The following is an 18,787-nucleotide window of genomic DNA, read 5'->3' as shown; positions in this document are numbered from 1 at the left end:
ATGACATTCAGCAATCCACAAATTAATCAGAAGACAGGTAAGTAACTGACTAAGTGAAACTGGCTAGTGTTATATTTTACTTTTTTGTAGTCTAATTAGTTACCTAATGTGTTTCCCCACATTTGTTGAATAGTGTGATCTGAAAAAACGAGTAAACTGCCTCCTTTCAAAGCTGGACAAACTGAATTTACTTGGGTTTACCACCCACTACACTCTTAGAAAGAAATACTACCTTTATTAGGTATAAACAAAAGGAGTAATTAAATTAACGAAACAGTAATAAAAATCAAGTGTTGTTTAATCTGTGAACAGACAAAACAATCACAATTCTTCATTACATGAAACCCTAACGTTTTTAGCTAGTCAATGGGAGCGTACCTCGGCAGCTAACTCGGTTGCTAGCTCGGCGTCAGTATCCCATAGTCAGTAATACATATTGCTAACTTGCATAAATAGGAGAAATACATTACCGTTCTGTTGCAGACTGTGAGGCATGAGATTGTGCATTGTCTGACTCCGAGTCAGTGTCTGGCTCTGATGGCTCAAACATGTAGGGCTGGGTCACTGCAATGCTGTTGTTAGCGCTAGCGTCCATTGCTACTGTTGCTATGTTACACGGAGACAGCCCCCTTCCGCGTGTGGGTGTGTTTCCAGCGCCTTCAGCAGACACGCCCCCAGCGTTTGGCAGCACAGAGAAGTGCTTGATTTTTCATGATTTTAAAAGATAATTTTACATACTTAGACAATTTTTCTAGCATTCAAATTTGGAAGGATGGTTAATAACACATCTGTCTGTGATGTGACTAACTCAGAACACAAATATATTTTCACTTTACACGGTCTTTAAATAACTGATCTGGGAAACAGTCATGTGAACATCATCATCGCTGTTTTTGGAAAATGCCAATTTTAAACACAATAAATAAATGTGATCCTCTAATACAATATTATATAATAATCTAGCAGTCTGTATATCGGAAGCTTTACCACAAACACTTCAACACTAACCTCACCCATTTTAAACCTCAAAGTTTTATGGTTAAGGAAGTCACACTGTTTTCTGTTTGACTTAATTTTGTTAGAGAATTAAAAGAGGCAAAAGTTTCATACCTGAGAATTCTCATCTTTCTTGCCTTAAGGTCTGATTATTCCTAACAGAACTTCACTGAGACGAGTTAATTGTTTAAGATTTTTAAGTTTCATCATTTTCTGTTTACCTCAGTATTTAAATATATTTCACAATTAGCCACAGCATGAATTACTGTATAACATTTCAGACTCACACAGAGGTATTGTAAAGCATCATCATCACTCACCACACAGTAAAAACGTTAGCAAGAGAATGCCCAACATCCTGGGAAGAAGAGGATGCATGCTAGATCACCAACTGGAAGAAAGGAGATGGGCAGAAAACACAGATGGATTCAGAGCATCTCCATCTTCAGGTCCCGGTTTACATTAATCCTGGGTTGGTACTAGTCCTGCTGATGACCTGCTGCTGTCAGTTACACAGTTGCAAGTTAAAAAAGAAGTACAGGGAGGGAAAAAAACGCCCTGGTGACAGGAAATCTGAAACGGATATGACACCACAAACAGTTACCATGCGAAGCATAGATGAATCATTGTGCCACAGTTATCATACAAAGAGGAAATTGTCCTTATTGTAATCTTACTGAAAAGTACATTGCAAATTGGAAAACATCAGCTTTGACGGGAAACTTTAACAATATACTTCAAGACAAACATATCAACTACATGTACATGTTAATCATCATCCAATGATTCACAAACAATGTTGCTGAACTCCAATACATTTTATTAAAGACACAGACTGGCTCAACACTGTACAGGATTAGCACAAAAAAATATCTTTAGGGATCTCTACATATGTCTAAAAATGATCTACAATAGTTTATAATTGTGTTTCCATCTAACATGTCCATAATACAACTATGTTATGTGGGTTTGATCATCATGGAAACTCGTTTGAGAGAGTAGGACCCCCCATGGAACTCTGCCCAGTAGACCCCATCCTGGAAGCGGCTGCGATAGTGTCCACCCCGATACCACACCCCGTTCAGATTGGAGTGGGCACACATGTGGTACCACCAGCCACCTTTCTGGTAATGAGCACAGTTACCTGATGACACAACAGAAAGACATGCTTATTGACAGAAAAAACACACAAACATACCAACAGAGAACTAGCAAACAGCACCAGGGTGAGAGCAGACCTGTGTAGCTGTCCTTGTCCCGATCCAGAGTGGTGAAGGCCTTGTTGTTGTGCCATGAGAGGGAGTCGCCTGCGTTGCCATGGTATTGTCCTAAACGCAGTCGATACCAGTCACTCTCTGGTTCCAGTTGGAAGCTGTCATACTCAGCAAACACCTGGCGGCCCTGCCAGTCCTCAAGAGCCACTCGTAGCTTATACTGGGCTTGTTTAGTCAGCCAATAGAGATGTTCCAGGCCGAGCCAATACTCTCCATCTAGGTTCCCAAAGCCTTGCTGCAATTCACCAACACACCAGTTTAATCTGAGGCAAAGTATTCATGTTGTTTGCATTATTTTAATTCTAGCTTTTAATGCCAAAAGAATAATAATCTCCAGTGTGTTCTGCAAATGTTAAAGTTGCATAAAATTACCTTATACTGCTCCCAAGTCCTGAAGAAGTTGACTGACCCATCCTGTCTCCTCTGGATGACTGTCCACCCTCCCTGAGCCTGAGTCTGCTCACACCAGGCTTGCAGGAGACGGTTGGCACTCTGTGGGCGCAGCAGGTAGATCCCACTGGTGGTCTCTCCTGATTCCAGCACATGCTGGCAGTCGTGCCATGGTCCTGGGTTGGGAGAAAAGTAGATGTAACAAAGTGTTGGAATGTTGTTTACTTTAACACCAGAAAGATCACAGACACACAGCAACTCAAGCTTATCTTTGTGTGTCTTATGTGGAGATTTGTTTTCCCTCCAACACGTTTAGTGCCTTGTGTCACAGTGATAAGATGTTGAACAGAGGAATTTGCACAGAGAAAATGTATACATAGAGGAAGTTCTCCCACACCAAACGTTAATGCCTAATGATCATCCTAGACAAGTATGTGTAGTCACTATCAAAGCTCATACTATATATCAGACAATATGTAGTAATGCAGCCTTTTTCGAGGTCAAACTCCAGCAATAAAGTTGTTCTTTATAGTAAAAGTGTTGCTGCAGTTTTGACATCTTTTTGACTTTTTCCCCTTCTCTGTGCATCTCGGAAATAGATGAAATTCTGTGAGAAAACCCTGTTTCAAAACAGCGTATTTCAGCAAGGGTATGAGTCATCTCAGTGCTGCTGACTTTTTGGAAGGACTGCCCAAATCCACTAGTTTGAAATTTCAAACATTCTAGTTTTGCAAGGATGCAGAAGTAGTGTTCATATATGTGTTTACATGTGTGCCTTAATTATGAAGTCCTCTCTGTTCTGACAGCTTCAAGATGTTTGACATTGTTTAGGCATTCTCAGAGAGATAGGCCTTCTACCAGTAGGTCACTGACTCCATCAGCATCTGCTGCTTATCTAAGCAGTTAAATAACTCAGACAGAAGATTGATGCCCTTATACACACAGGTTTCAGTCTAATCAAGTATTTCTACTATAAGACATACTTTACATTGATGTACCTGGAGTCTTTGTGACAGGCAAACTAATGAAAGGAGGGTCAGTAGGAGTGCTGGCTGTAGTAGCAGGGAGGGAATGAGCTCCCACAGTTGTTTCCTTCTGTGGTGGAGCAGCACTTTGGTCCCTTTGAACATCATTAGTCATTTCGTTGGCTTCAGAGCTGTCATTATGACTTTTTGGTGGTTTAGTCGCTACCTGTTCACACCACAAAAAACAACACAAAGCAAAACAAAACACAGCTTGCTTTCTTCGTTCCTGTAAACAACCCATGAGTATCATGCAGACCACAGTTCATTTCCTACCAGAGAGGACAGGGTGGGGTCCCTGCACTGGCACTGCTTCTCCAAACGTGTAATAAACTGGTTCTGAGAGCTCATCATGGAGGTGAGGACTCCATATTTCTTCTCTAGCTCCCTGTAATTACTGGACACCTGTAGTGCCTGAGATGTTCCACCACCACAGCAAACAAAGGGTTATTTTTAACATAAAATGACAATTAAGATAAGAATCAGTTTTGCTTTGACATAATTCAGACATCAACATAGACTGAGGCCTACCTGTGTTGTAGCATTTAGGAGGAGGTTCTCCACCCTTCGCTGCTCCAAAGCCTGGTCTTTCTTGTGTATGACTTCATGCAGCAGCTCAGCATAGAGCTGGGCAAGGCGAGAATTCATGCTGTTACTTTCCTTGCGTAGGGCTCTTACCTCCATGGCAAGGGACCCTTCCTGCTCCAGTTGACTCTGCAGCTTCTCCAACTGTTCCTGCTGCCGTTTGAGCTCTGCCCGCAGCACTGCCACCTCAGAGTGGTTGGTTGTGGCAGACTGTGTGTTCAAACACAGCGCCCCAGACAGTTTTTGCTGTGGAACAATAAAGGTGTAGGAGCAACGGCCTGCTTTTGTATCTGAAGAACGTGATGAACGTTTCTGAGCGTTCTCAGCATGGGCTCCCTCCTTTCGCCCCCCAACTTTTGGTATGTCCAGACAGAGCGCTATGAAAAGAGTCAAACCTATTGTCAGTGTCTTCTCCATGAATCTGTTATTCTTCTGAAGATACTCTGGTGGTGGAGGAGAGAACAAAATTAGAATTTAAATCATTAAAATCAAGTCAGACACTTTTACAAAGATGTCAATTTTGCATTCAAGGAGACATTTGACTGTTCATCATGTTTCCTTGCAAAGTAAGTACACACATTTCCCCCTGGCTGGAATTTATTGACAGGTCAACACTGAAGGAACAACAGTCAATACAGACCAGCCAGAATCAACACACCTCCATCTCACAGTCAACTGAATCCTTTAAGAGTCAGGGCCACATCCCACCAACACCACAACCACAGTCAACACCATAAACACACCAATCAAATATTGACATCTCACACTTTCACATTGAAACACATTACTGGTAACAATGGAATATGTCTACACTTCAAACAATACTTGTTTCTGAATAAAACAATCAGCATTTTGCACATTTCTACTAAACAAGATGTATTTTAATAACCTAACTAGCAAATTAAGTCAGTACATTTCAGTCTACCTAAAAGAATTTTACACTGGCATAACTTGTGAGCTCACAACTTACTGTAGCAGCTGAAAAGTGTTTCGGACGTCTATGTTCTGATCACAGTGTAACTTCCGGTCCCAAGATGCAAAGCTGTGTAAAATTGAGACTAACGCACTTTCAAAATTACATGTTCACAGATCATGAAGAGTTACATAAATTAGCCACTTATTCTAAATTAAGAGTCGTCCACAGTGCTCCATCAATTCTGAACAAAAGATGAAGGCAGAGAAATCTGGGTCAGAAACAAATCTGAAGAGGAAACAGAATGACACCTAAGTTTTATTAGAAGTTAGTCTGTGCCTTCTTCTCCAGAGGCTGTGTCCCAGGATCTCTGAAGAAGGAGACAACTAATTACAAACCATCCAAATGACGCCCACTCCCAGTACAGCCTGGATGTTCAGTGGAGGAATCCTGAGATGTCTCCTCCCTCTCCCATCAGCCTGTTGTCCTCCCACAGACTCTATTCCATGGACAACTAGTGTGGTGTGTTTATGCAGTAGCAAAAACACTTTCACCTCATTATCGAAACATCTTCAGTTTCATCACTTGCATTTTATAGACAAAATGATTAAGCATCTTCTGCATCAGTTCTCCATCAAACTGGAGCAATATCAGCCTAAGTGATGTACTGTATGTTTAGCTGTATGTCTTCTCTTTGTGGATCTTTTGGTACATTATATTTGAGCACACTGAGAGCCACTGAAAGTCAAATTACTTGTGTGTTTAGACATATTTTGATCTCTCATTGAGGATCTGATGAAGCTGCATAATCTCTCCAGGTCTGTTTCAACTTTCATTTGTTGTCATAATGCGCAAAGACACACATAAGTCCTTGCAACTTTTGAGGTATGTGATGAGGGTGGCGGAATGCCTATTCTAAGAATTAACCTCTGATTACTCTAGAGGTCACACCCAAAAGGATATGAGGTGGAGTCAGATTGTACATTCAGACGGCAAAAAAGAAAAGAAAAAACCCACATGCTATTACAGCTGATTAGTATGCATGTTAGAATGTACTCTGTGGCCAGAAGTGGTTAGATCTGCAGAGCATGAGAACTGTCAGCAACACCCTTTTCCTTTCATTACACAATCACTCAGGTCAAAAACAGACAAGGCACCTCAGGAGTAATACCATTTCGACACTGCACTGGGGTCAGATTCAGTCTCTTTAGTATTGCAGTGGTTATCCTATCAAATATCTAATATCTATAATGACAGAACTACAGAGCTATGATGAGTTGACGAGTCTAACTGATATTGGTCAGCTGACATTGGCCTACCAGATATCGGTATCATTGTATATGTTGTCCAATATGTGCTCATGTCAGCTCAAAAACTCAGGTATCAGTCAGGCCCTGCTTCACAGTGTTCAATTTTTGTGACTTTTAAATATTCACAATTTAAATTATGTCATTTTTTCTGGTTTGACAAAATGAAACCGATTTTAATTTTTGTTCCTGTTTCTAGCTCTCTGTTGCCAAGTTTATTCAGGCAACGCCCTCTCACTCTGACTAACACTGAGTTTGTCATTATAAGTGTGGATTCAAAACCTGTAGAAATAGAAATGTACAATTGAGAATAGTTTTCTAATAAAATACAGACTTGAAAATTCAGAATTTAGGTCAGTTAGTGCATGTAACATTAAAGACTTAGACTCCTTACCCCACAGAGAGAACAGATTATAGATAGTCATTGACTATTTATCTTTAGGAGGGGTCAATACATTTTACCAGAAGTTTCAGTAGGGTGTGCCTTCATTGAAAACAGCGGATGGCGATTGCGATTAGTTTCAGATGTCATGTTCTCACTATTTTAGATGTCTAAAATAGTCTAAATAGCAAATGCACTTGCACCAGTCTGTGCAAATGGGTGTGTTGGTCTCAGGCGCATTGGTGGCGCATTGCTATTTTGAGGCAGAGAAAAGCCATTGTGCCACTGACCCATAAAAAACCAGGTCAGAAGTCACTGGAGCATATTTCCCTGTGATTTTAAGGGCACATTATTATTATTATTATTATTATTATTATTATTATTATTATTATTATTATTATGCACACTGCAACTATATGACTGCGATAAAGTTGGTTCGTTATTGGATATTGGCATGACATTCGGTTTTATCTGTGCTTTTAATCGGAGACCACGGCAGTGTCCACATAATTAAAGAGTGTAGCTTATAGCAACATCATCATACTTTGATATACTATAAGATTACTGTCAACTTTCCTCACGATTCCAAATTTTACCAGAAAACAGCGTTTCCACATTGTGAACCTAGCGTCATTCGCCGTGGTCCAGGTTAGGGACCGTGTGCTAATAATTCATGAAAAACGTTCATCAAAAACAAACGAAATTACTTTTTACCATTCTGTTTGCTGTAGTAGATCATATTTGCCCTAACTACTACAGGTGAGGTATTTCTGAAAAAAAAAACATTTTATATGGACAAAGTATGCATATAGTACCTGAACATTGTTTTTTCAGAAATACCTCACCTGTAGTAGTTAGGGCATTGCAAATATTATCTACTACAGCAATCAGAATAGGGAAAAGTCCTTCTTATTGATTTTTAGTGAACAGTTTTCATGACCAAATTCATAGTGAAACATGTAATTGGCAGACTGTCCCAAACGAATGTCAAGCCAATATCCAACAACGAACCTGCTGCTACTGTCATTTACATCTTCCAAAATCATTCGAGTTCTTCCAAAATTACAACAGGAGAAGAACCCAGGTGAGAGCTGGGAAGAGCATGGTCCAGGTCTGATGAGCAGGGCTACAGGATGAGGGGCTTGGATGTTTCTGGAGCTGGTGTGACATCAGTTGTGTGTGAATGCCCTTAAAAAGAGAGCGCACTGAGAATGGACAGCTTGCAGACAGACAGGAGATATTGGGTGATTTTGACAGAAAGTGTGTTGGATTGTGATCGCTACTAACTACCTGTAGCCAAACAATACAAAAACAAACACATTGCTTTAATTATTTAGAACCGAAGAGCAGGAAAAAAGTTAAATGCTGTTGTGATGAAAACTAGTGTAATTAAACTGCAGTGGCAAACACATGAACTAGGAAATGTAAGAACGTTATGCAACTGAACCTACCTGATTTCTGAACATGGATGTGAAGATGTTGTTGTCTTCTTCTTCCTTGTCTTTGTACGGCGGTAGCAGACTGTAATAGTGCCGCCACTCTTTGGTAGGTAATGATTACTGCAATGGCTTACAGACAAACATTTCATTATTACAAAATGCATTAAAAAAATCTTAAATCCTTTCATCTAATCTTGTTGCTTTTAAAAACTCTAAAATTCGATCTTATCTGTTGATGATTTCCTTAATATTCATTTGGTACTAAACACTAACTATTTGAATTACTTAACCAAAGTAATGCAACTTATTACATTTGATGACTTTTCATATTTTCTATCAAATGTTTTCAACTGTTAGGGAAAGTGTAGGCCCACCAAAATCTAAGTTCAGGTGTTTTCCATGGATACTGACATGATTTAAAAAGGAAATCATTTCTTATAAAACAAAATTTAACATTTGAACATTTTTAACATTTCATTTGAAAATGTATTCATTAGCTCATGTAGATTTTGAAATATAAAATAAAGATATTTTATGAAAAAAGCCAAAAGTCTGACATGGGCTTAATTGTTACTGTGACACCATTTAAGTCAAAATAAGGTCCATGTCATGATTTATCAAAATACAAAAATAAAAATAAAAATAAAAATGTTGATTTCAAAGAATTAAAAACCGCAATATGTTTATTCAGTAACATGTTACATATTTTTTTTAAATGAGGAGAAACCCCCTTCTGAGTAAAATCTTAAAGGTCTGCCTATATGCAATCCCCTTTATAACCATCAACATTTTCACAAGTAACTGTAATTTAATTACACATTTGTTTCTCAGTAACTGTAACGAATTACAGTTACATTTACTTTGTAATTAAATTATGTAACGCAGTTACATGTAATAGTTACTCTCCAACAATGAGTATGCTCATATAGTCCCTATACACTCGTGTTACTATTGCTCGGAACTATCTGTGTCCAGACCTTTGAGACACGAACACATTAGTGTGTGACACACAGCGTTCCGACCATGTGGATGGCGTCGCACTGACTTCGTAGGGGAGTTGATGGGCTTGTTGTAGATTACATTTTTCGGACAGAATGAACTTAATGTTTCTTGGCAGTAATATTATAGTGTGTGAAGGGTTAGTGTTACTTTTTTGACCCGATTCACAAACTGTAAGTCTCGCTGAATAATGGGGAAATCAAAGGTAAGTGACGCCATGTGCTAGCAGGTTAGCCTTAACATTAAAATACAAGAGGTTATGTTTGTAATACATGTGCGCATACGTCTATATTAAACGAGAAAGCAAGTGTTGAGCTGCACATAGTGGCCATTGTGTTATTTATTTTTTAAATATAAATAATTAAAGCGTTATTTGGATCAAGTCATCAAAGAAACTCGCTCATTAACCAGTTTAATGTCAGCGTTAGCATTTTGTCATGATGCTTATAGTATGTGGATTTTGTGTTTTCAGACCAAGAACCAGAAGAAATCTCGAGCAACAGCCAACCATGTGGCCGAGGAAACGTACGGAGCGGTGCCCCACTCCTTCGTGTTTAATCGCGGCCAGGTTGGCAAAAACGTGGGTCAGCTCATCCTGGATGTACGGACAGTCATGGAGCCCTACACTGCAGAGGCCCTCAAGGTCTGTCTCTCATGCCTTCAACATGTACTCTGATTAATTTTTACTGCTAGGAATACAGAGCCCACTATGCTTTACTTGAAAGGACCAGTCTGTAGGATTTAGTGGCATCTAGCTGTAAGGTTGGAGATTGTAACCAATTGAATCTTCCTCCCTTCCCCCTCCCATCCAAGCTTGTAGAAGAACCTATAGTGGCCCTTAAAACTCAAGGAAAAGAGTCAGAATTTGGTTAGTCTGCTCAGGGCTATTGTAGAAACATAGCAGCCTCTTTGGACCTGCTCCTCATGTAGATATAAAGGTATATTCTATGGTAATAAAAACACAACAACTTATTTTTTAGCTGATTATACACTAATTAAAATACCCATTATGAATATTATATTTCGGCCAGGTCTTTTCCCCTAGATGTCCCATAATACACTGCACCTTTTTAAGAAGAAAGTTTGATTTGTGGAAGTTGACTCAACATGGGCTGAAATTAACTTTGAGTAAATGAGTTCCTCTTAAGTCCAACAATGAAAAGCAGCCATATCTTTTCATGCTGTTTCACTCATTATATGTGGACCTGTTCGCTTGTTTGTTTTTTTTGTATCAGGTCAGGAAAAAGAACGTGTTGAAAGACTTTGTGGCAATCGCGGGACCACTGGGAGTGACACACTTCATGATCTTCAGCAAGACACCCAGTAGTATCAACATGGTGAGATGACCTTAGACTATAAGCAAACAGTTCTCATTAGTGTTAATCTTATACTTCTGTCATCTAACAACACATTCATTGTCTTTTCAGAGACTTGCTCGACTCCCTAAAGGCCCCATGCTTCATTTCAAAGTGCTCAAGGTAAATAATTGAACTCATGAGCAAACCCAGAGTCCCATAGATAGACGGGTGCATATGATGATGACAATTTAATTACTTGATTGTTCAGTGATGTTTTCAAAGTAAACGCACTGATGTACCCAAACCTCCAAGTCAACTTTATATTTTAAGTTTTATCCACTTTAATCAAGACTCTAAATTTATTTTTTTCCAGTACACTCTTGTCAAAGACGTGGTTTCGTCGCTGAAGAAGCATCGGATGCACGAGCAGCAGTTCACACGTCATCCGCTACTCATCCTCAATAACTTTGGATCTGATGGCATGCAGGTCAAACTAATGGCCACCATGTTTCAAAACATGTTTCCCTCCATAAATGTGCACAAGGTACACTTCACTAGCTAAACATTTGCATTTTTGTCATTTTGAAACACTCAAGGTTTTATGTGAAAGTGATGAAAGTATAGTCTTCTGAGTTTATCTTTGAAGATGTTTAAAAGTAAACGCTTTCTGATTTCTTAATCCTTGCATCATTCAGAATGATCAGTTTTTTTTCTTTCCAAATGCCCAATCCAATACCTGAACTTGTGAGTCAGCCAATACCGAGTACCAGTCCAATACCATTGTGTAAAAAAAAAAAAAAAAAAAAAAAAAAAAATAGAACATCTGTATACTAGTAATCCTATATGAATTTGATGTGATAGCTGAAATTAGCAACATCCTTCAAAACAAAATCCTTAAAATACTGTACTTTTTTTTTTTTTTTTTTTTTTTTTTTTTTTTTTTTTTTTTACTGGTGGGATTTTCCAGTGTAAAATGTAACCACTACCGTTACACTATTTTCCAGAGATCAATTCTTCTGATGCTGCTGTTTTGGAGTGTCAAAGAATTGATTTCTTGGAAAATTGCTGTTTTCATCCAGTTGTGAAACCACTTTAGTTTGTTTATTATTATGTGGTATCAGATGGGCATTATGGGAGGTGTTTTTTGTTGCTGCTATTGGAACAACTCTATTAAATCCTGAGTTCTAGTGAGAAATGAGAATGTTGTTGTTTTCCAGGTAAGCCTCAACAACATAAAGAGGTGTGTGCTGCTGAATTACAACCCAACATCGCAGGAAATAGAATTTCGACATTAGTAAGTAAAACAACTTGTCATAAAAGATTGTCATTGTTATATTCAGTCTTTGCGAGTTGCTTACAAGCTAGATAGCTGGGTGATAAACCACACTGAGACTAATTTAAACTTAAATATATTGTGGGAAATGTATTGAAAGTTTCATAATTGTTCAACTAACATCACCCAGCTCTACAGGATCTAGCTGTGTGTTAAACAGTCTTGTGAAATGAATGTCGGGCTCAGATGATGACAGATTGGGACTTGACTGTTCAGTGATATATGTTCAAAGTAAACGCACTGATGGGCCTCTAGTTAACAACCTGGTGTTTCATTTATTGATGACGCATCACGCTGACCCCTACGATCACATTGTCAACTTGCAGCAGCCTGAAGGTGGTCCCTGTGGGCATGAGCAAAGGAGTCAAGAAGCTGATGCAGGAGAGGTTCCCCAACATGAGCAAGTTCGAGGATATCAGTGAGCTGCTGATGAAGTAAGGTTCTTATGAAGGTACACTTGTTTTAGTCTTGAGGCCAAAGGGTGCTTGGTTTTATAGCCAGTCTGTAGCTGCTGTTCTCACACATGCAGAACTGGTCTGATCTGTATCTGAACTATTTTGTGCTCTCTCAACCACTTTCAGGGGGGCAAACCTCTCAGAAAGTGAAGCAGAACAAGACGGGGAGCACAACATAACTGAGCTGCCTCAGGTCTACTCTGGCCGAGGGAACATGGCGTCTCAACAGAGTGCTGTCCGCTTGACCGAGGTCAGTATGCAGACCAAGTGTCATTTTAAAAAACAATGTATCTATATGGATTTTGAATATATTCATTTATTTATATTGAACGAGAATAAAAACGGATGAAAAGACAATTAACACAAGAATCACAGTATTCGCAAAGGAGTAGGTAGAGGTATATACTTCCAACCCCTTTGTCACTAATCCTCCATTACTTTATAAACAACTATCCCATATTTATTTACAACTCAAATATTCATCCCGGTGTCTAAAGATTAAAAATAAATGCTTGGATGGCAGCTGAAATGTAGCTCTGTTTTCCTCAGATCGGTCCTCGCATGACTCTGCAGCTGACGAAGATACAAGAAGGCATGGGAGAGGGGAATGTCCTCTACCACGCTATCAGTAAGTGTACCTGACCTCATTTATTCATCTTTTCATGTGATGTTCAGATGTACATGATGAAAAATTGAGTATGAATTCCATGATTTCTCTCAAAAAGTAAACGCTTACTGATGCATCTAAAGATTACCGTGTTTTATGTGGACTTGGTGCAGAACCGTCCTTTTTTTGTTTGTTTGTTGTTGTTTTTTTAAGGGGAATTTGTTTTTCTACTTTCTTTGCAGCCTCCAAGACAGAGGAGGAAATCCAGGCAATACTGAAGAGAAAGGAGGCCCAGCTGAAAGAGAAGGAGGATCGCCGGAAAAAACAGGAGCAGAATGTCTCTCAGAAGAAAGATAAACGAGAAGAGAACAAGTACGTTTGCTGTATAGATATTGTAACTCTTATGACACTCACATTTTTCATTTGGTCCAAGTGTAAAACTTTTTTTTTTTCCCTCAAAAGGAAAAAGAGCCTGGAAGGTATCAAGAAGAAGCGTGAGGCTGAAGAGGAGGACAGTGAAGTGGAGGATCCAGGACTGCAAGACGATCAGCCAAATGCAGCTGAATCTGATGATGAAGCAGAGTACTACAGACAGGCTGTAGGAGAGGAGCCAGACGAAGGTGAATATACTATGAACTGTACTATAAACATTAAATCTGGGCTCTTGATTTGAATTAATTAAGTAACCATACACTTTCCTTTTTTTTTTGTTCAGATATGTTCCCTGGGGCCAAGAGGAGACGAGGCCCAGCAAAGTCTCATGCACCTGCCAAGAAGAGGAAAATGTCCCCTGGTAAACCATCAAGAGAAGACAAATATTCTAAATCACCAAGAAGAGACAACATGGGAAAAGATCAACAAAGAAAAGGATGGAAGAAGTCCGGGGACAGGGACAAACCATTTGGAAAGAAAATGAATCCCAGAGGCAAAGCATTTGGGGGAAAGAAGCCCGGTGATCGGGAAAATAAATTTGGGAAGAAGAAATTTGAAGGGAAAACGTTTGGTGGAAAGAAAAATAAAGACTTCAGATCAAAGGGTCAGAAAGGCAAGCCAAGCTTCAAAAAGAAAGGTGCAGGAGCAAAGCAAAGCTTCAAACAGAGGAAGGGAAAAGGCTAAAGTCTCATCTCTTCTTTCTGGACTTGGACATTGAATGCATTACTGTCCTGGAGCACCAGAGGGCAGCAAGCATCCATTTGCCATCAGTTATTCAGGCTGTGAAGCTTGTGATGGCTGCAGCAATGACCGGTGGTTGATTGTAAGACTGTTTATTGCTGAAAATCAGCAGAGGGACAGATGAGAGTCAATGTGCTATATTTTCACACTGTCTGAATTAATATTGAAAATGTACATGTTCAATAAATTGTTAAAATATATCTTTGTAACTCAATGGGTGTATTTCTCCTTCTTGAGTAACATGGTTACAGCTCAGGTTGTGTACCAACACTTGTGTGTGTTATGTCTGACATAACTTCCTATCAGACAAAGACTTGGTTCCACACTTTAATTGTAGATATCACAAACTTGACATCTCAGTTTCAGTGTCTTAGTCTTTGGCAAATATCTACAAACATGTTTTTTTTCTCATACTCGGCCTCAAAAATATTATTCTCAAATGGCTTAATAATGGGGTACTAACATTACATACAGTCCTTGGTTCCATGAGTTCATGTAGAAGGTAAATGGAGGACTCAGATGTTTATCTTTGGAATTTAAAGAATTTAGCCAACAGGTATGATTCTCACTACACCTCCTGATCCCTTGAGTAAAGTTTAGTTGGGAACCTTCTCAAACCAAAAGGACAATGCAGCTGCGCCCGTGGCATTTGATTTTTTTACTTGCTGACGCTCCTGAGCTGCTCTCCATTATTATCTTCATGAAAGGACCGAGTTGTAAGTAGTGATTATACATTATGTATAAAGTCAATGATGAGGTAGCAATACTAGTATCTAGGAGCGCTATAGTGAGACAAATCAAAGAAATTGTGTTTCTGTCAAAGTAATATGTAAGCATTTGCCTTTTTATTATTTTAATATAATGTAAATGAATAAATATGAGGAAATTGACTCAGAACATCCATGGCAGGTCTCAAACAGCATGAGAAAACAGTTTGGACCAAAACATTTAATGTAATTCTACCAGTTGCAGCAACTACACAGAATGGTTAACTTCACAAAGATTTTGAATGTATTTTGATATTTACTGGACACTCATATTTAAAAGATAGGGCTAACTTTTCTGTGAAAAAAGGCCTCTCAAGCAGTGACATTCTCACCATAATACTCTCCTTCCTGCTTTCTTCTCACCCTGACTATCTAAATGACACAGACTTTGGGGCAATGAGAACTGAGTTAGTGTTACACAGGTTTCCTACAAAACTAGCCTGACGTCTGCATCAGAAAACGGACGTGAAGTGCATCTAGTGCTTAACTACTAAGATCCCAAATAAAGGTACAAAATTGCGTGCACAGTGCAATAGAATGCGCTTTTAGTTTGCATGTGTTTTGCAGGTGATCTACCAAGAATGACTGCAAATGAAAACAGGTGCAACAGGGTGCAGACAGCAATATTTAAATGAAGGTTTTGCGTGACTGGAGAGTTTGGAGGAACAGATAGCTGCAAGCACAAAATGAAATGTGATCAGGTTCTAGTGGAATAGGTAATATATTGAGAAAAACCGACATATGGGAGAATACTTGTGACAAAGTCGATGTTGTTAGTAAAACCAAAAATATTAACACAGAGGTGGCCAAAATCCGTCCTGTGCGTATTCTGCCATTGTGCCTCCGTCTCCTCCTCTCCACAGTAACAGCAGTCATGTGCGTGCAGTGTGCAGACGGTTAGTGTCTGCCCTTGAAAGCTATTATTTACAGAAGCAGTTTCCGTCAGAAAAAATACCTTCAGGTTTGGTAAATCACAATGCATGTACATGTACTAAATAACATATATGCATTTTCTCCTCCCTGTATTTTGCACATTGGGGTTAAAACGCCTCATATTCATTGTGGCAAACGTATTAAATGGACAGCGCGTATTATCTTGTACAGTTGAAAGACGCAAACCTCAGTGCACCGCGTTATGGTTGGTGTTAAGTTTGCACATATTTTCACACATGCAAACCTTTAATAAATCAGAGATCCTAAAGATTGTGGGTGTGGTGGTGTAAATAAAGACTTAAAATTTAACACCAGCAAATCTGCAGCGGGTTTTGCTTCAACACATCCAGCACGTAGTGTTAGCAGGGAAACCCACCACCACACACACACACACACACACACACACACATTCCAACAAATATTTACTTTTGATGTCTGTGTCATGTCATTCAACATAATAATGTATCTTAGAATGTGGTAAAAAAAAAATTCCGGAAACACAGAAATGAGTTTGGGTGAAAATAGCATCCAGCTGGAAGCTCAAAGGATGTGACTGCAGAACAAAGATATGGAGATCATTTTCAGACTGCTGGACTGTAAAGATGTTAAAAAGGTGTTAAAAAAAATGCAGAAATAAGGTTAAATTTGTGTGCATTTGTTGTGTGTCTTAGTCATCACACTCTAGTGTAGACTTGAGCTTATATTGTGTAGATGTGTAGAGCAGAGGATCAGTTACTGCAGCTATTTCTGTCACAGTTTGTCTGTTAAATGAGTCACAGTGAGTTGTACTGCTGCTCTGAGGTCTGACAATAGCTCTACATTGTGATAAAACTATAGTAGCAACATTGCCCTGATCTCTAAAATATGAATTCTTGATGAATCAGATAATCAATTCATGACTAAGAACAAAAACTGCATGGGTTATTTATTTTTGCAAATGCATGGCCAGGGTGTCATTACTTCTCCAAATTTCGAAATGTCTGCAGAGGTTAAAGAGGAAGTGAATTTTAGGTTCAAAAGCCCAAGCCCTCCACATCACATTCACTGAGCTGAGATGTTTTTGAAGGATGTATGGGTTATCAGACTTTTTTTCGCATGTTATCACACAGGAAATGAGCAGTTCTACAGATTACGAGCTACTTCGGGGGTCATATTAATGCAAATCTGACGTTCGGTAAGTTTGAACATCACATCTTGACTTTTTAAAGCTTTAAAAATAATAAAATTAGTTGTTTTTTTTCATGTTTTCTTACCATTAACTATTTACTTAGACTATAGGCTATTTAATAAAATCAAACTATTTCTCTTGTGCTAAAAAAAATACTAAAATCATCATAATACATCATTTTGATATAACTTTATACAAATGATGGAATTAAATTAATTAATATACTTCACTTTGCAGATATTAGACGGTACAAAGACTGATAAAGCAGCTTGATAATAAAATAACCTTCAGCTGAAAGCAAGATGAATTTCAGTGATTGTGAGAACTTTCAAATCGCCCTGCTGCCCTCAATGTATGGGGTCGAGTTCATTGTGGCCCTGGCAGGAAACCTGTTTGCCCTGTGGTTGCTGATGACCAGAGAAAGGAGGAACTGGCACACTGGTGTTGTGCTGTCTTGTAACCTGGCCATCAGTGACCTGCTGTATGTCCTGACGTTGCCTTTGCTGATTGTCTACTACGCAAAGCAGAAAGACTGGTCGTTTGGCAATGCTGCGTGTAAAACTGAGAGGTTCCTCTTCACCTGCAACCTATATGCGAGCATCTTCTTCGTCATGGCGATAAGTGTGAACCGCTGTGTGGCCCTGGCGTGGCCCCTCTTCACCCGAAGCTACGTGGAGCCTGCCCACGCCAAGGCCGCCAGTGTCATCATCTGGATCATTGTAGGAGTCATTTCCTGCCCTGTGTTGAAGTTTGCCCAAGTTTGCACAGAAAAAACAAATTCTGGAAATGGAACCAAAAACAACAAGACTATGTGTATGTCATATTGTCCTCGCGACGCAATCCCTAACTTCACTTACAACATGTTTCTGGCTATATTTGGTTGTCTAGTTCCCTTCTTGGTTACTTTCACTTCTTACTGTGTAGTGATTTGGGTGGTGTGGAAAAATGTCAGTATAACCCCACTAGAGAAACGCAAAGTAGCCTTGTTAGTTATATCAGTCATTGTGCTGTATGCTGTTTCCTTTGTGCCTTACCACATCTTTCATATCTACAAATTGTATCTGAGAATCTATCACAAAGAAGTCTGTTGGGTCTACGAAATGTACCAAGTGTCCAAGGGACTGGCAACTCTGAACATGTGTATCCATCCAATCCTTTACATGGCTGTGTTTGACAGTATTAGAGTAGCTTGTTGTGGGAAGAGTCCTAGGAGCAACAGGGGAGAAGTTGCGAGAGAGTAGAAATTTCTGTGAAATAAGACACTGTTTCATGCTGTAAAATTTAAACAAATATAATCCTAACAGATTAATTTTCTCTTACTCTTATTTCTTGACTTGCTTCTTTTATAAGTTTTGTTTGGTAGCTATTATTAACTTTGAAATACAACAATCTGCAATTAAGATCTTCTTGTTGCTGTAAAAAGAGTGGCTTGAAATCTTCTTGAACTGTCTGAGTCAGTATAGTCAAAGTTGTTTATATTGTTTTTGTTAATTCACTGTTACAAAGTTATATCATTTGATTTTGTCTGTAAATGCACAAACTTGAAGTGACATATAAAGGATTCTAGCTATTGCTCTCTGCGGAAGTGGTTTTTATGGGTTCTGGTCACTTTTTCTGAACAGCTACTGACAACACAGCTACTGACAAAATCTTAGTGAGTTTATGACAATTGTGATTAAGAGTAAAACTTCTGAAGACATTTCATTTGAGGCAGTTTTACAGAGTGAAATTCAATTTAATATGTAA

At 39.0% G+C, this 18,787-nt stretch overlaps 2 protein-coding genes across 2 annotated transcripts; one reads left to right on the top strand and one right to left on the bottom strand.

Annotated features, from left to right (window-relative positions):
• Nucleotides 1-1,799: 1,799 nt before the first annotated feature.
• Nucleotides 1,800-5,548, bottom strand: angptl6 (angiopoietin-like 6). Its single transcript, XM_053337725.1, has 7 exons — nucleotides 5,238-5,548; nucleotides 4,214-4,710; nucleotides 3,959-4,096; nucleotides 3,659-3,851; nucleotides 2,643-2,836; nucleotides 2,235-2,505; nucleotides 1,800-2,140 (listed from the first exon to the last, which is right to left on the bottom strand). Exons 2-7 carry the CDS (start codon nucleotides 4,682-4,684, stop codon nucleotides 1,956-1,958), a joined length of 1,452 nt encoding a protein of 483 aa, XP_053193700.1. The 5' UTR covers nucleotides 4,685-4,710; nucleotides 5,238-5,548; the 3' UTR covers nucleotides 1,800-1,955.
• A 3,769-nt stretch (nucleotides 5,549-9,317) lies between these two features.
• On the top strand, nucleotides 9,318-18,422 carry LOC128379281 (suppressor of SWI4 1 homolog). Its single transcript, XM_053338905.1, has 13 exons — nucleotides 9,318-9,512; nucleotides 9,780-9,950; nucleotides 10,543-10,644; nucleotides 10,735-10,785; nucleotides 10,979-11,149; nucleotides 11,823-11,899; nucleotides 12,265-12,372; nucleotides 12,520-12,643; nucleotides 12,943-13,021; nucleotides 13,243-13,372; nucleotides 13,463-13,620; nucleotides 13,716-14,111; nucleotides 17,327-18,422. Exons 1-13 carry the CDS (start codon nucleotides 9,498-9,500, stop codon nucleotides 18,280-18,282), a joined length of 2,538 nt encoding a protein of 845 aa, XP_053194880.1. The 5' UTR covers nucleotides 9,318-9,497; the 3' UTR covers nucleotides 18,283-18,422.
• The last annotated feature ends 365 nt before the right edge of the window (nucleotides 18,423-18,787 follow it).

The sequence above is a fragment of the Scomber japonicus genome, chromosome 18, assembly GCF_027409825.1.
Source record: "Scomber japonicus isolate fScoJap1 chromosome 18, fScoJap1.pri, whole genome shotgun sequence".
Taxonomy (NCBI): Eukaryota; Metazoa; Chordata; class Actinopteri; order Scombriformes; family Scombridae; genus Scomber; species Scomber japonicus.
The sequence above is the reverse complement of the archived record's forward strand: the minus strand, read 5'-3'. Positions and strand labels throughout refer to the sequence as shown.

Coding starts and splice junctions, on each gene's coding strand:
- angptl6 (XM_053337725.1), bottom strand. CDS start 4,684: ATGGAGAAGACACTGACAATAGGTTTGACTCTTTTCATAGCGCTCTGT. Junction 4,097..4,213: donor TCCTAAATGCTACAACACAG/GTAGGCCTCAGT, acceptor GGAACATCTCAG/GCACTACAGGTGTCCAGTAA. Junction 2,141..2,234: donor GGACAAGGACAGCTACACAG/GTCTGCTCTCAC, acceptor TTGTGTCATCAG/GTAACTGTGCTCATTACCAG.
- LOC128379281 (XM_053338905.1), top strand. Junction 12,373..12,519: donor ATCAGTGAGCTGCTGATGAA/GTAAGGTTCTTA, acceptor AACCACTTTCAG/GGGGGCAAACCTCTCAGAAA. Junction 13,621..13,715: donor AGGAGAGGAGCCAGACGAAG/GTGAATATACTA, acceptor TTTTTTGTTCAG/ATATGTTCCCTGGGGCCAAG.